The sequence below is a fragment of the Acomys minous genome (assembly GCF_964271855.1).
Source record: "Acomys minous genome assembly, chromosome: 12".
Lineage (NCBI taxonomy): Eukaryota > Metazoa > Chordata > Mammalia > Rodentia > Muridae > Acomys > Acomys minous.
In genome coordinates this window covers 62,105,643-62,122,579 of record NC_140493.1, presented here as the reverse complement: position 1 = coordinate 62,122,579, position 16,937 = coordinate 62,105,643, and the positions used below count along the sequence as shown (strand labels likewise).

The window sequence follows — 16,937 nt, the reverse complement described above, 5'->3', positions numbered from 1 at the left end:
TTGCTGGAGAAAGTGCATCACTAGGGGGCAGGCTCTGAGGTCTCAGAACCTCAAGCCAGGCCTGATGGCTGATATTTCTTCCTACTGATCCAGATACAGAACTCCCAACTACCACTCCTGCGCCATGTCTGCCTGCACCCGCCATGCTTCCTGCCATGATGACAATGGACTAAAGCTCTGAACTGCACCAGCCACAACTAAATGTCTGCCTTTATAAGAGTCGTCCCCGTCATGGCGTCTCTTCACAACAAAGGAACACTGACTAAGACAGCATTTTAGGAAGAAGTTTGCAATATATATAGTGTATCTAGAGGATTTTTGATTATTGTAGAATTTAAAGTATAGAAATGCTTTGAGAAGTGCTGTATTATAGTATGTCTTTACTATTTTGTAAGTATGAATTCAAACTCAAGTGAATTTCAAGATCATTAAAGCAGGGGCCACACACTATTACAATTCTTTTCATTCTTGTAGAGAGGTTTTCACATGGCCAAATTTATGTGCTAAACTATTTGTTTGGAAAAGATTTCCAAAGGGCAGAACTAGAACAGCTACAGTATAAGACTCCCCTCTAGAACTCAGCTAGGATGTTGCAGATAAACCATAGCCTCCTCCTGGAGCATGCTTGCATCCCGTGGGAGAGGCCTCCCATAAACATCCTGACCACAGCACCTGAGGTAACCGATGCGCAAAGGAGACAAAGAGCTCATGTTCCAGTTCTTATGCTGGCTTTGCTATTTTTCATGTTGTTTTCGAGTAAGTAATTTGTTATTTTTACTTTTTTATATGTCCAAGGGAGTTTGCATGTAGAAAGACAATATACATGGAATACAACTTTACTACTAAAAATAATTGTCTGGTAATGTGCCTCAATACGTCATTGTGGATGTTTAAGTATTGTCAACACTGCAGTCACTGTAATGGCATTGTAATATTAAACATAATCCAAATTTATTCCTCATTAGGCATTCAAAAATATTCCCTTCTTTCTTCCTCCATCTATTTACTTGACTTGCCTCTCCAAGTCACCCTGTCTTTTCTTTTCTATAAATACACACACACACACACACACACACACACACACACACACACACACACACATACACACACACACACATACACACACACACACACACACACACACACACACACACACACACACCCCTGTCACCCTTCACTCACATCCTTCTTAGGGTACTTGTAGCTATTAGACAGCAATAAGTACATACAAAGAGAAATTACATATCTACGCCAGAAAGTCACATATTGCTATAATCTAAATACTGTGTCATTACAAATCCTAAAGCAAAATAAACTAGACTTGAATATGCAAGGGATTATGAAATACAAGATTATCATGGAATCGAAGGCAGGTAACTGATTAAGAGGGAGAAGGTATATTTTTAAAATAAATACTTATTTAAAGAAATATACCTAATCCTCTCAAAGATAGATAGCAATATGGAATATAAGAACTTTAAGAAACAAAAGTTTAATTTACGGGTATGGATGTTTTGCCTGCATGTCTGTCTCTGTACTCACATATGTGCCTGGTGTACAGAGGCCAGAAGATAGGGTGGGAATCCATGAAACCGGAGTTACAGACAGCTGTGGGTCTCAGCCTCCATGTGGGTGCTGAGAAGTAACCCAGCTCTTGACTGCTGAGCCATCTCTCCAGCCCCCATCAAGACTTTTTACTATCAGCTTAAAGAACATACAAGGAAGAAAGAAAAGTCACCGGAAGACAGGAACAGAGAACTGTAAAGAAGCATGAGGAGCAATTGTCCAGTAACCCTTGGAAAGCAATGAGCTAAATGAGGAAGGAAGGAAGGAAGGAAGGAAAATAATGCTTGTTACAGATAAACGGCTGTCAGCGCTCTTTTCTCATGATTTATAGTACAGTGAACTGAGGTCAGAAGTTAACAGTTACTCATCTTTAACAACCTACTCCTTCTACACATAATCTAACTCACTTTGTGTTTGTTCATTTTATGATTACAAAACTATAAGACTCAAAACCAATGTTTTTAGCAAAATGTAATTCCTTACCCTCATTGGATGTATATCAGCATAAGGAGGCTTTCCTTCTGCCATTTCTATAGAAGTAATGCCAAGGGACCAGATGTCAGCCACACAGTTGTAACCTATTTCTTGAATTACCTCAGGAGCCATCCAAAACGGGGTTCCTATTACAGTATTGCGCTTTGCCATCGTATCCTGCAATGACATTATATAAGCATAAATACTGTACAAAAACACAAAGAAAACAGCTATAGCAACATATTCATTAAAACATATGATCTGCTAATAACAGATTCTATTCAAAATTGACTACTTTCCTAATGCTTCAACTGGTTCTAACATATTTTAGCACTATCTGTAAAATAACCAAGTTTTTAACTCATCATGATTTTATTAAAGATAGCCACTAAAGATTATATGATAAGAATAAAAGCAACAAATACCAATATACCAAGAGATTAAAACTGCTTCCCTTTCATAAATGTGAGCATTTTGATGATAAATGTATTTCATTAACTAGGGACCCACATAACATAAAGAGTCAAATATGGCTTCTTCTCCATAAGAGTAGCAAAGTCACCCTTCCATACTCCCCTAAATATCAACTGAGTCACACTTAAGCCTAAAAAATAGTGAAAATATATAAAAATTATTAAACTCACTGTTAACTGGCCAGCCACTCCAAAATCTGCAAGCTTTGCATGTCCTTCTGTGTTGAGGAGAATATTTCCGGCTTTTATATCTCTGTGTATTTTCCTCATAAAATGCAAATATTCTAATCCTTTTAATGTAGATTTTAGAATAGTTGCAATTTCATCTTCTGTTAACTGAAAAGGAATAATTTCAAAATCATATTAAGATACAATCTCAGGTAAAGTCCCAGAAGACAAACACCAGTAACAAGGACTTCTTTCTTTTAGACAAGGTTTCCCCTGTGTAGCCTTGGCTGTCTCAGGTCTGGCTCTATAGGCCATGCTGGCCCCAAACTCAGAGATCCTCTTGCCTCTGCCTTCCAAGTGCTGGAATTAAAGGCGTGTGCCATCACTGCCCAACACAAGTACTTAACAGCCATTAAACCTCTACAAAAAAGATCAAGATTAATAAATTACAAAATTCCTGACCTCCACACAATTCCACCATTCTATTATTATATATTTTATTTATGAATGGGAGATTAAAATCCTTTAAAATTATCTGTGATGCAAATAAAGTAAAAAATCTATATCCCAAGAATCACCTTAACTAGAAGTCATCATTTCCCTTTGAGCCACTACAATCTGTTTTGCACTGATTATTTCATGTGCCTTTAAAGCAATCCTATAGTGTAACACTACATTCTAAAGTTGTAACAAGTATTTGATCTTCTTTCCAGGTTCTAGTTAATAAAAAAAGAATTTCTAAACCCCTTGTAACTTGATAAACAAGAGAGGAAAGGGACACACACACATACACACACACACACACACACACACACACACACACACACACACACACGGGAGGGAAGGAGAGACAGAGAGAGACATAGACAGAGAGAGACAGAGTCTTGTGTCGCACAGGACAGCCTCTAACTTGCTATCCAGCTGCAGATGGTCATCCTGCCTGCACCTCTCCGGTTTGGGGCTTGCAAAGATCCACCATAGCACCCAGATTCTGTGGTGCTGAAGTCAAACTCAGGGCTTAAATCGTGGGGCCAAGCACTTTAGCAAATGAACTATAGCTCCAGCTCGTTTTAATAAAATTCATAATGTGGCTCTTTCATACTAATGACCTCATGACACGTGACTTGATCACCAAAATTCCTAAGACTTACCTATGCCTATATAATCAAATCAAACATAAATTGTTGAGGTTATGTTTTAGGTACAGAGGAAGGTATAATTCGACAGAAAACAGGGGTAACATTAAAAAAAAAAAAAAGGTCAGTGGAAACTGCCATGAGGAAAACAGGCAGAGGGCTAGAGGAGAGGAAGTGGGGGAAGCCTCTCTGGATATCCAGGAAAATCTAAGAGACAAGAGACTCTTTAGTTTTATGTTTTACAGCATGTTAAGGGTGAGGAGATTGGAGAGACAGATGCCCTGTGGGCTGACCTGGGGACTCCCAGTCTAAGCATGGATGGTCACTAATCTATACCTCCAGCCCGTATCACTGAGGTATAAATGGCATGGAGCCAATGATACGGGTGTTTTCTTAGAATACACCATCTACACTAAAAGAAGATAGGGGCAGGGGTAATTCCTTCATTCAACTTGTAAAACCTTTCTAAAAATCAGAAAAGGGAGGACGCATTTAGAGAAAGCATTTTGTTCACATATTATTGTGAGATCAGATAGAAAAGGACACTGCAGGAAAACTACAGGGCATATAAACAACAAATGGGCTGAGAAAGAAATATGGGAAACTACACTCTTCTCAATAACCACAAATAATACAAAGTATCTTGGTGTAACTCTAACCAAGCAAGTCAAAGTCCTGTGCGACAAGAACTTCAAGTCTCTGAAGAAAGAAATTGAAGAAGATATCAGAAGATGAAAAGATCTCCCATACTCATGGGTCAGTAGAATTAACATAGTAAAATGGTCATCGTACCAAAAGCAATCTACAGATTCATTGCAATCTCCATCAAAATACCAACACAATTCTTTACATACCTTGAAAAAAAATTCTAAACTTTACATGGAAAAAAAAAAAAAAACAACCCAGGATAGCTAAAACAGTCCTATCCACTAAAAGAACTTCTGCAGGTATCTCCATCTCTGACTTCAAGCTATAATACAGGGAAATAGTAATAAAAAAAACTGTATGATACTGGCACAGAAACTGGATGTCTACATGTAGGAAAATGCAACTAGATCCATATTTATCACCATGCACAAATCACAAATCCTGGTGGATCAAAGACCTCAACATAAAACCAGATCCACTAAATCTACTAGAAGAGAAAGTGGGGAACAGCCTTGATCTCACTGGCATAGGAGACAACTTCCTGAAAAGAACACCCACAGCTCGGGCTCTAAGATCAACAATTAATAATGGGACCTCATAAAACTGAAAAGCTTCTATAAGGCAAAGGTCACTGTCAATAGAACAAAAGAGCAGCCTACAGATTGGGAAAAGATCATCACCAATCCTACATCCAACAAAAGGCTAATATCCAAAATATATAAAGAACTCAAAAAATTAAACACCAACAAACAAAATAACCCAATTAAAAATGGGGTACAGAGCTAAACAGAGAATTCTCAATAGAGGAATGTCTGTGTAATGGCACTTAAAGAAGCACTTAAAGGGTTGGAGAGATGGTTAAGAGCACTAGCTGTTCTTCCAGAGGTCCTGAGTTCAATTCCCAGCAACCACATGATGGCTCCCAAACATCTGTAAAGAGATCTGGTGCCCTCTTCTGGAGTGCAAGCACATGTGCAGGCAGAGCAGTGTATACATAATAAATAAATAAATCTTTAAAAAATAAAGAAGCACTTAAAGAAATGTTAAATGTCCTCAGTCATCAGGAAATGAAATAAATGAAAACAACTCTGTGATTCCATCTTACAATCATCAGAATGGATAAGATCATAAACTCAAGTAACAGCACATTCTGGGAGGTGTGGAGAAAGGGGAACACTCCTCCATTGCTGGTGGGAGTGCAAGCTTGTACAACCACTTTGGAAATCAATCTGGTGCTTTCACAGAAAATTGGGAATAGCTCTACCTCAAGACCCAGCCATACCACTCCTGGGCGTGTGTGTGTGTGTGTGTGTGTGTGTGTGTGTGTGTGTGTGTGTGTGTGTGTGTGTGTCCCTGTGTCCAAAAGATGTTCCATCATACAACAAGGACACTTGCTTAACTATGTTCAAATGAAGAATGGATAAAGATACTGTGGTACATTTACACAATGGAATACTATTCAGCTATTAGAAACAAAGGGGTCATGAAATCTGCAGGCAAATAGATGGAACTAGAAAAGATCGTCCTGACTGAGATAACCCAGACCCAGAAAGACACACATGGTATGTAGTCGCTTATAAGTGGATTTTAGCCATAAAGTACAGGATAAACATACTACAATGTGCAGACCCAAAGAAAGAAGATAAGTAACAAGGAAGATCCAAGGGAGGAAGCTTAAATCTCACTCAGAAGGGGAAATAGAAAATAGAGAAGTAGTGGTTGAAGAGAGAAAACAAGGTAGGAGAGGGAAACCAGAGAGATATGAGAGTGGAGACCAGACATGGAGAGCGTGGGGACAGGAGGACAGAAGGGCTGCAGAGAGAAGAGAAACTGTATGTGGGGCATCTCTGTGACAAGCTGGAGACCTAACTCAAGGTAGGCTCCTGGAGGATATGAGAAGGACCGTAGCAGAGACTCCTAGTAGCAGGGGCCACATCAGCTGAAAAGGACACCCTCAAGTAGAAAGTCTTCTAGTAGAAGGAGGGGAACAACCAACCCACCCACAGAAACTTGGACCCAAAAATTGCCCTGCCTACAAGATGTGCAGGGACAAAGATAGAGCAGAGATTGAGGGAATGCCACATGAATAATGAATCTAAGGAATTTCTGGCATGCTCATCTATCCTGTATCGTGTGACTTCACTGTAGCCTTGACTCTGAACATACGACAGGTACACATGTCCCACACAGAATGTTTCAACACAATGCCAAGGGACACTGTCTGGAAATATTGGCTCAGATTTGAGACTACTTCACATCATAAACACCAATGTTTTTATTATACTGTAAAGAATTTTTCTTATACAAAATATAATGATTTAGAGCAGTGAGTCTCAATATAGGGGTTGCATATCAGATATCCTACATATCAGATGTTTACAATTATGTCTTAATTGTAGAAAAATTATAGTTATGAAATAGTAATGAAAATAATCTTATGTGTGGAACCCTGCTATTAAGGTTGAAGTCTTGCATTTCCGGATAGCCTCTGAGCTCAGTGTAAGACAAAGGACTCTCCCTTTCTCAGTGGGATTCCCTTTTTGCCTGATCTGGGAAACCTCAGATCCCCTAAGGAGCATCACACAGCCCTCAGGGAAGATTACAGGGCTGACCTTTTCCTGATAAGAAACCAGCTCAGCAAGCACCTGGGGATTCCTGGAGACACCCTCCCTATGCTAATGAGATAACTTGGTGTCTTGGCTTTCAACCAATGACCTTTAACAGTACCTGGAGTTTTCCCCCCACCCACAGGGTAATTAAGTACTGCTTTCCACTCTTACCATAGGGCTGTTTTGTTACATGTAGATCAAGTATCCCCGGCACATGTAGTCCCAGCAAATCAAACACATTCACCCTCAAAACCCCTCCCACTGCCCAAAGTTCATAATTCCCTATTTCACTTCAAACTGGGGGAGGGGCAGCAACCTGTATTTCACCATAACCATCTAAGATTCATCATTTATTCTGGGGGAGGAAGGCCTCCCCTCCTCCCTGAAGGTCTCTTCAAGCTTCTGGAACCCCCAGTGCTCAGCTGCCACGAGGAAGCCACCCACAGGGCAAACTTCACCAGCACATCAGCAGGGACACTGCTGCCATCTTTCTAGCACTGCTCCGCCCACTGCAGTGACCATCTGCAGGAGCAAATGGCTGGCTATTCCTAAACAGACATTTTTGTTGGCCAGGATAAAACCAAGCTCTGCCCCTCCAGGTTTTGGAGCTTCAAGCAAGCCTCAGTTACTGGCTGATCATGAAACAGCCACCAATCCACCCAAGTCAGGGCTCTCTGGCTCAGACTCCACCAGAGAAATGCACACTTCCATTTTCAGCCCAGCAGCAGAAGCGGGGGACATGGAACGGCACTTATGGCTGGCCGGTAGTCCCCATGAATGTCTCAAAGGGTTGCAACATTAGGAATGTTGAGAGCCACAGATTTAGAGAAACCAAAGACTTTCAGTATCTTATACCATCTTTCTTTGATATGTCAGTATCAGGCTGGTGTGTCCTTGGGTTGGAGAGTGTTTAAGTGTTTGGATTTTAAAACTGTTTTTAAGCTTTTTACTTTAATTTCATTTTTTTTAAATTATCACATTAATTACGGTTTAGGATTAGGGGAGAACTTCCAATAATTCTGCCATTTAGTATGACATATGTATAGGAAGCAATATAGGAAGAGGTCTGAGAAGACCTCTTAATGATTTGCTAAAAGACTTGAAAGGTTCAATATCATCCTATGAATCTATAACATATTAACAAAAGATTTTCATATGAAAATGGCCTACATGTAACAACTAAATAAGTTTATACTCATTTAGACAGCAATCTTTTTCAATAAATGTCTACTATACTGGGTTCTACTGTGCAGATATTGTTGGACATGCTTAATGAAGAACGATGAGGAAATTAATAGTTCTATCCTTATTAAGCTTACAAGATTATTTGTGGGGCTGGAGAGATAGTTTGCCAGTCAAGACCATAAAGTGCTCTTGCAGAAGACACAAGTTTGGATTCTAGCACCCACATCAGGTGAAGCATACCTCCTGAACTCCAGCTCCAAGATCTGACTCCCTTTTCTGGTCTCCACTGGCATATGTGCACACACACATACACGCACGCACACATGTGCACACACACATCATCAATGGCCTACCTGTATTTGGCTCTAACCTACTGAAGATGGAGTAGGCAGACCTGAAACTAACTTTAATATACTATCCTACTGTCGGTGAGAACGCCCTCTCACTCCTCCAAGGACTCAATCTGTTCCTCTTTATTTCATACTATTCTCTAATCAAAACCAACACAATTTCTAATCCCTCAGAGTCTGGACATAAGCAGGCCTTGGTTTTACACTGTTTGGTACAGTATTATTTTAACAACTCATTAGAGTGTTGACAATCAAAAGAATATTTGAATGAAGTTAATGGTGAATTCCCAAGGGAGACTGCTATAGAGCAGTGAAATCTAAGCAACAATGTAATTTCACAAAGCTGAATGAAGAAATCCAGATGTGGAAGCAAAAAGTTCTCTGTATCTCTGTAAAGCATAAGGAAAGTAAGGCCTGTCTGCACCGTCAGCAGCGCACAGCTCATCCTGGGGTTTAAGGGGTGCACTACCTGATGCTGGCCCTAAGATAAACTGTAGTTTCTGCCTCTTTACTACATTTTAGTAAAAGAGGTTTTGTTTGGGGTTGGGTTATGGTTTTTTACGGGTTTTGTTGTTGTTGCTTTTTAAACGCAAATCACTTCTATTACTCAGGAGTCCTTAAACAATTTGCTACATGCGTAAGAATACAAAACAGAAGTAAATGGTGAATTTGCACAATTCTAGGCAGGAAAGCATTCTTTACACTTAGTCAATTTAGTATCAACTTCTCCAACTTCCCACACTGTGTTCTATAAGCTCACCATCCAGGCAGACAGGAAGACAGTCTAAAGAGGGAATTTTGTGCCCTTCCCTTTGGCTATCAGGCTATGAAAACAATGGTACACAAAGGTATGAGAATTCCCCCCAGGAATGCTAGAAAAAGGAAAAAGCTGAAACATGATTCATCCAGAAAAAGAATTTGTCTCCCAAGAAGAGATTTGACACGGTGCTGACAACTGATAGAGCAGCACAGGCCACTAGGAGACAAGGACAGATGACGGGAGGGCCACACCTTGACTAATTCTACTTAGCTAAACAAATGTCTTGCCTGTGTCAAAGCCCCTAAAGATGGACTTGGGGTGGGAGTCACTGAACCTCCTTTTTTGTTTTTCTTCCTCCTGTGTCTGTAGTGAATGAATCTTCTCTCTGCTTTTCACGTGTCTCTATCATGGGTCTACTGAGAGTAAGTGGCCAAGCCTAGGCTACTGGGCTGAGGATTTTATCCTAACAACCTCAGGAACAAGTACATTGTAGTATGTATATTTTAAGTAAAATATCATTACGAATCTGCCAGCACATTCTTGGGCACATATATGCATAAGCTGGGCTCAGGTAAGGTTTTCTAACTGGCCTCTTCAGTAAGAAGTACGTGTCATACTTCAACAACAAAAGCTACTTTACTTTTAACTTTTAACTTCAATTATGAAAAGTTTCTATCCCTAGAAGAAATTATTTTAAGTCAGGGGTTGGTGAGCACACTTTTAATCCCAGCACTCAGGGAGGCAGGGACAGCTGGATCTCTGTGAGTTTAAGGGCAGCCTGGTCTACAGAGTGAGTTCCAGGACAGGCACGGCTACACAGAGAAACCCTATCTAAAAAAAGAAAAAGAATTTAAACAGTAAGTGGGGAAATTTTTCTAAAACAGAGGCATGGAATCATCTTAATTTTTTATTTTCCAGTATTAAATAAAAATTACAAGAGGCCATTATTTTAGACTGAACTCCTGTAACTAAATTATTATCTGACAATTAAGCAGTGGCAGCCAAACTTCCTGTCTATTTGTTCCAAATAACACAATAATGAAGTTTCCAAGTGATGGTTAAAAGGAGGAGACAGTTTCATGCTACCTCTTGGGTAATAATATAGCCCTCAATAGCAGAAAGAACTTATGAGAATATGGGTCACCCATCAGCTTCTCCCAAAAGCTTTCTGGGACCACAGTTCTATATTAAAAAGAAAAATAAATAAAAACAAATAAAAAGTTATACATGGTAGCAACATATTTAATAGCAGCAGTTAGAAAGCTGGCACAGGAGAATGGAAACCTCAAGTCAGCCTATGCTTCGCGGAGAAACTTTGTCTCAAAAAATTAAAATTAAAAAGAGTTTGGACTGGGGAAGCTCAGTGGCCAAGGCCGCCAGTTCAATTACTAGAACAGAATAGAAAGGAGGTAACTCTAGCCTAACCAAGGAGGCTCTCAGTCTACCAACAGTGGTTCTCAACCCATTATCAAAAAATAAAGACCTTCATCGTCCTAAGTAAGACATGGAGTTTCATTTTGAAATAAACTTGTTTTAAGTTTTTCATTTATATATAAATTATAGCTTTACCCCAAGTGGCTAGGTATCAAGTAAAATCTATTCCCATTATTTAATAAAATTTAAGGTAATATAGTATCTCACTTCTACACAAATTTTATGAGTTCAAATGCACATACTCAACCATTTTGAAATGGTCAGTGTGCTAGTAGTTCTGTGTTAACTTGACACAAGCTAGAGTTGTCTGGAAAGAAAGCCTCAGTTGAGAAAATGCCCCCACCTGACTGGCCTATGGGCAAGCCTGTGACACATTTCCTTAATTGATGATTGATATGAGAGGGTTCAGTGCACTGTGCACAGTTCCACTATTGAGCTGGTGGTCCTGGATGTTAAAAGAAGGCAGGCTGAGCAAGCCCTGAGGAGCCAGCCAATAAGCAGCACCCTCTGCGGCCTCTGCATCAGCTCCTGCCTCCAGCTTCCTGCCCTGCCTTCCTTCAGTGGTGAACTTATAAGCTGTAAGGTGAAATAAGCCCTTTCCCTCCCCATGTTGATTTTGGGAATGATGATTTATCCCTGCAATAGAAACCCTAGCTCTATAACCAGGTTGTACTGAAAACCCATGGGAGAAAACAAAACAACACAAAACAACAGGAAAGACAATCTACTTCTGACAGAAGAAAATAATAATAATAACAACAATAATAATAATAATGAAAATTCACAGATCTGTTATCAAAGTACAGCTAATGCATCTTTCAAATTCCTTCAAGTGAAAATTATCAGGAGGAATACTTTGCTTATGGGTTTAATTAGGTGATCCTCAGTACATTAGGGTTTAATTTTTTTTTCTGTCACTACATGAATTGACAATGTCCTTTTAAAAACCATTTTGATGGCATTTTTAAACTGTTCTAAAAGAGAGGAGACTATAAGCCATAAATGAAGCACTCCACAATCAGGGTTGGAAATAAGACTTTTGTAGCTGAGCTAATACATTAAAAGACGGAAGTCCGCATCTGGTTTCAATATTACTATGAATTCCCTGGCAAATTTAAAAAGAATTTCATTGTACAAAAACAAAAAAGATGGTTTTGATAGGCTTTAGTCCTCTGGTTACTTTTGTTTCTAGAGTCATATGATTAGTATAATAATATGATACATTTAATGTGTCACCATGTATATGGTTTTGATAAAAAATTCACCCACCAACTTGTCTCAAGGGCAAATGCATAAATGATTTTAAAATAAACATAAATCTTTAATGTTTTTAGTCAGTAAAAGCAAATGCAAGTTTTAAAGTTTAAACAAAGTTAGGAATTTACATTTCTAAAAATGAGTCAGAGTTAACTCATCTCTTTCATTTAATTATCTATGCACAACACAATGTATCCGTTCTGTATTTATTGATGTTAGTTTACAGGGACACTAAAAATCACTGTGCAAGTGAAATTTGAAATTTTAAAACAACTATCCTACTAAATTTCACTGACACAATGATTTTGCACAGAATCATTTTTTAAAATATATTTGTCTATTTGTGCACATGTATGTGTGTGTGCATGTGTGCATATGTGAATGCACATATGGGTTATAAATGTGTACAGGAGTTTGCAGAGGTCAGAGCATCAGACCCCTGGAACTGAAATCACAGCAGCCGTGGACAGCCATGTGTGTCCTGAGAGCTGCAGCCAGGTCCTCTGCAACCACACTGCATCAGCCAGCTAGCTCTCCAGCCCCTTTTGCGTACGCTCTGAAAAACTGGCCAACAGCTAGCGAGATGACATAACACATTCACGGTGGTGCATCGCCTCGACTCCCATGCACACCACCCGCATGCACATGTAATTAAACACAAAGATCAGGACTCCATAATGTAATCCTTAGAGTCCTTTAAGCCTCTATCAAGTTAACCATATCTACTCACTGATAATAACGTCCATTCACTGAGTTCTTACCATCCATCGTCTGCACCTACTGCTTTACTTAATAGCCAACAAACATAAGCGTAGAAGGCAGGCATGGGACGACTTAAAACCCTGCCCCATTGAGCCTTCTTCATGATATTCAGGACAGTTAGTGAACAAATCGTTGTAGCACTAGGAGACTGTAAAAACACTCCACAGCAGCCATCCTTAAGAGCTGACTGTGTATCAAAACCAGCCACTCTCAAACCCAAGCCATTTAGCATGCCTGAGGCCAGCCTCGGCTACTGCGCCATCTTCCCACCCAGGGCTGCTTCACAGATGACATGCCCGACTCTTGAAGAGTGGACAAACTTTATCAAGTGACCAAGGAGAGAAGTAAAAACTATTGAATGCAAAGGTGACTGGCATAAAAGCATATAAAGCCACCAGCCTAAGTGGCTAAGTCAAAACATTAAATAGGAAGCTCTAAAATGTGGTATATATCCACAATGGACAATAAAGGCGAACAAAAGCATATCTGCTACAAAGAAACAAACAAACAAAACAAAAACAATGCAACTGTAAATCTACATTAGGCCAAATAAGAAATAAAGACATGGTTTGCATGTTTCCTCTAATACCAAAAATGGAGACAGGCCAGGACCAGTAAGATGGCTCATCAGGTAAAGGCAGTTGCCACTGGGCCTGAAGACCCGAGTTTGGTCCTCTGAACCCAAATGGTGGTGTAATGGAAAAAAGGAGAAAAACTGACTCCCCCAAGCTGTCCTCAAATGCACACCATGGCATGCACACAGTCACACACATAATATGATCGATCAAAGTATATTATGTGAATATATGACAATATCACAATGACAGACATCTTGTAGACTATGCAAAAAGTGCATGTGTGTGTGTATATATATATATATATCACAGACACACACACACACACACACACACACACACACAGAGACAGAGTCCAGTATCAGTAACTAGTTTTGGGGGCGTTGGTTGTTTTTTTGTTTTTTGTTTTTGTTTGTTTGTTTTATTTTTTCTGGAAATAGAGCACATAGGAAAATAGGGCAAAATGGTAAGTCAAATGCTTCATATCTGAACTAATGCTCTTGGAGTAGAGGAACCAAGATATGGAGAAACTGCTGTAGAGAAATAATACTTTGTAGTAACACTAAAGTTGCTGCAGTAGAAGCAGCTTAAATCCTGAGAGAGACTTCCATAGTCTGATTAATAGTATGATTAATACTATTATGATTAATAGTAAACACCTTTAGAAAAATTAGAAAAACTTAAAAGAAGCAGAAAGACACCGTTACAGTCAGCACTAAAGCCCCCGCACTGTCTGAAGCTGCTACACCTTTGAGCCATAAAAGCAGTTCACCAAGCGCCTTCAGACACACCCGGAATGCTAAACCTAACAACTGCGCATGTCGCTCAAAAGCAGAGACTGATATGCGCAAGGCACTGGGTTGTTCCTCAGCCCTGGAGGAGAAAAGGGAGAGAAAATGATGCTCACTGACTCAGTAATTCTCACGTCTCTGAATATATTCAATGACCATTAAAAATACAAGTAAACCAATACATGTATACAAAGTTTTTGTAGCTTTGATTTTAATGGTCAAAAACCAAAACGCTGGAACTCATTTTATTCAAGTGAATGAAAAATACATAAGCATTCCATTTACACTCACATAAAACCTTCATGTACTGCTACGACAAAGTATCTAAAATATGTAATCAGAAGAGAAAAAAGGAACAAGAAGAAAAAATGGAAAAGAAAAGGCATAAAATACCACATGTAGGGTTTTTTTTTGGGGGGGTGGGTTGTTTTGTTTTTGAAGTCTAGTGCTAGCTGGCTACAATTTCAACATATATAAAATTCATAATTGATTTAAAAGGAGAAATTTAGATACCATTCTTTATGAGACTTTGCCTTAACAGTGATGTCACAGCACCTTCATACCGAGCTTCATGGATACAGAGTGCTGGGCCTTATCCTCGTGCTCCTCAGTAGCAAACACTGATGTGGGTGAGGAATCTGGTACTGCACCCATTTAGGATTCGGACTCTCAGGCTGAGGGAAGTGACACCCAGGTAAGCAATATCCCAGGCACTGGCATTTGGTCTTTTAGCTCCACATCCAGAACACACACTAAAGAACATCCAAATAACCACTGTTGCAGGGCGCTATAGGTCAGAGTTACCACAGACGGAGACAGATCTGGCTTGACAAGTCATCTGCCTACAGAGGAATACACAGTAAGAAAATTATGTATGAAGGTGGGCCTGGCTCGCAAAAAGGAACTGTACCTGTGGAAAGGAAGAATAGCAACAAAGGAGGAAACTGGGCAGCTCACCCAGGGAAGCCAAGAGGACACCACCGTAACTCTAATGCACTTAGTTACGGTAAAAGGGATCATCTAGCTGGAGGACTATGTTTTAACATGGAAAAATCATAAATAAAAGTGTTGATAATCCAATCACAAACTCAGAAAAGATGTAATGAACCATGATGTGTATAGTGTACTGAATTGGAGATTAAGACATGGTGACACATAATTGCTATTAAAAAAAACAGTAATAGTCTAATCCTGAGCATATGGCATTATTTTTTATTCACTTTAAAGCTATTACTTGCAACACCCAAAACTCGATCCTGATTCCAGGAGAGGCACCAAATAAAAAGAAAAGTATCACCTTCTATACAAAACACTTACTGCTATGATTTGAATATGAAATGCCCCCAAAAAAGGTTTGTACTGAAGGCTTGGTGCCCAGGTGGTGGACCTATTGAGAGGTCACTGGGTCATCAGGGACTATTGATGGATGGATGGACTGAAAGCTGAATGAGCAATTAGAAGGCGGGGCCTTACTGAAAAAGTAGATGAGAGTGGGGCATGGCTTTGAGAAGCACAGCGCGCCCTGCCCTTCCTGCCCTCCGCGTCCAGCTCTGAGATGAGCAGCTTCTCTCCTCACGGCTTCCCATGTTGATGCTGCTGCTTTGACACAGGTCTAAAAGCAGTGGAGCCAGCTGACCACCATGAGCCAAAATTTGCTTTGTTTAATTTCTGGTGTTTTATAACAGTGGTGAAAAGTTAACACTCTCCTCAGAGTCTGTACAGTGCCTATGACTAAGAAATCTGCTGTAAGCAGAGGGGCTGCGAACCGCAACTATCACATGGCCCTTTAATGCCATAGATAGACTCTCCAGAAGAATTCACTAACTACTGAACAGGAGCAACAGGCTCTTTAAGAAACATCAACCTTCCTAACCCTATTGTAAGGGAGACAGATAGGGGCCAACAGCTTCGACAATCAGTGTCACCAAACACGGCTACCAAGACTTAGCTTTCATTAAAGAAGCTATTCTTGGTATATTTTAGGGGACTTTTGTTTTGAAAACATGCAAAACTGTGTTCTCTTTGTCCAGTGTATCACATCTGGCTCCTAACACCCTGACTCCCTTATAAGGCAGTTCACGTCTTCATCTTTGGACCATGTCCTCGTTAGCCTCACCGTGGTCACAAGGGAAGACATCTCACACACCACCGTCCGCATGCGCACAGTGATTTGCTCAGAGAAGGGAAGGGCCATCCTGAAGCACTGAGGGGCAGGACCATCACTCGGCACTAATGGATCTCTGACTGAAAGCTACAACCCAGGCTGTTGGCAACCACCCTGTAGCTATGGAAGAAGTGGGGGGGGGGGAAGCTGGCATTAATGTAGAGGACTCACAACAGACCAGCTCTACTCACTCTTGTGACCCTGAATCAAGTTACATGCAGTACGAATTTTACGAAGAACTTCAACTACATTGGCAAACAGACTTCCTTTATAGTTTAAAAAAGAAAGTATAGGTCTGAAAGTGATGATACACAGATACACATCAGACAGAGACAGGGAGATCCTTGTATCAAGACGGTGAGGTCTAGGCCAGCCAGGTCTCTGGGGAGAGAGATAGAGACTCTATCGCTAAATAAATAAATAAATAAATAAATAAATAAATAAGATGTGTTTTTCTATGACGTGTAACCAACAGTTGAAACTGATACAGGAACTAGAAGCTACTATGAAAAGAGGGTACGTTCCTAGTACAGCATGTTTGTATATATAAAAAAGGCAATTCCAGAAATGCTAGTGCTTATTCTG

General features: G+C 40.0%; 1 protein-coding gene across 2 annotated transcripts in view; it reads right to left on the bottom strand.

Moving 5' to 3' along the window:
* The window catches only part of STK3 (serine/threonine kinase 3), a 248,862-nt gene that overhangs the window by 182,565 nt on the left and 49,360 nt on the right, over positions 1-16,937 (bottom strand). For both annotated transcript variants that reach the window (XM_084749308.1, XM_084749307.1), the window contains exons 5-6: positions 2,685-2,849; positions 2,050-2,217 (exon numbers count right to left, since the gene is read on the bottom strand). In XM_084749308.1, the coding sequence (XP_084605434.1) occupies positions 2,050-2,217; positions 2,685-2,849 (333 nt within the window). The remainder of the gene's footprint in view (positions 1-2,049; positions 2,218-2,684; positions 2,850-16,937) is intronic.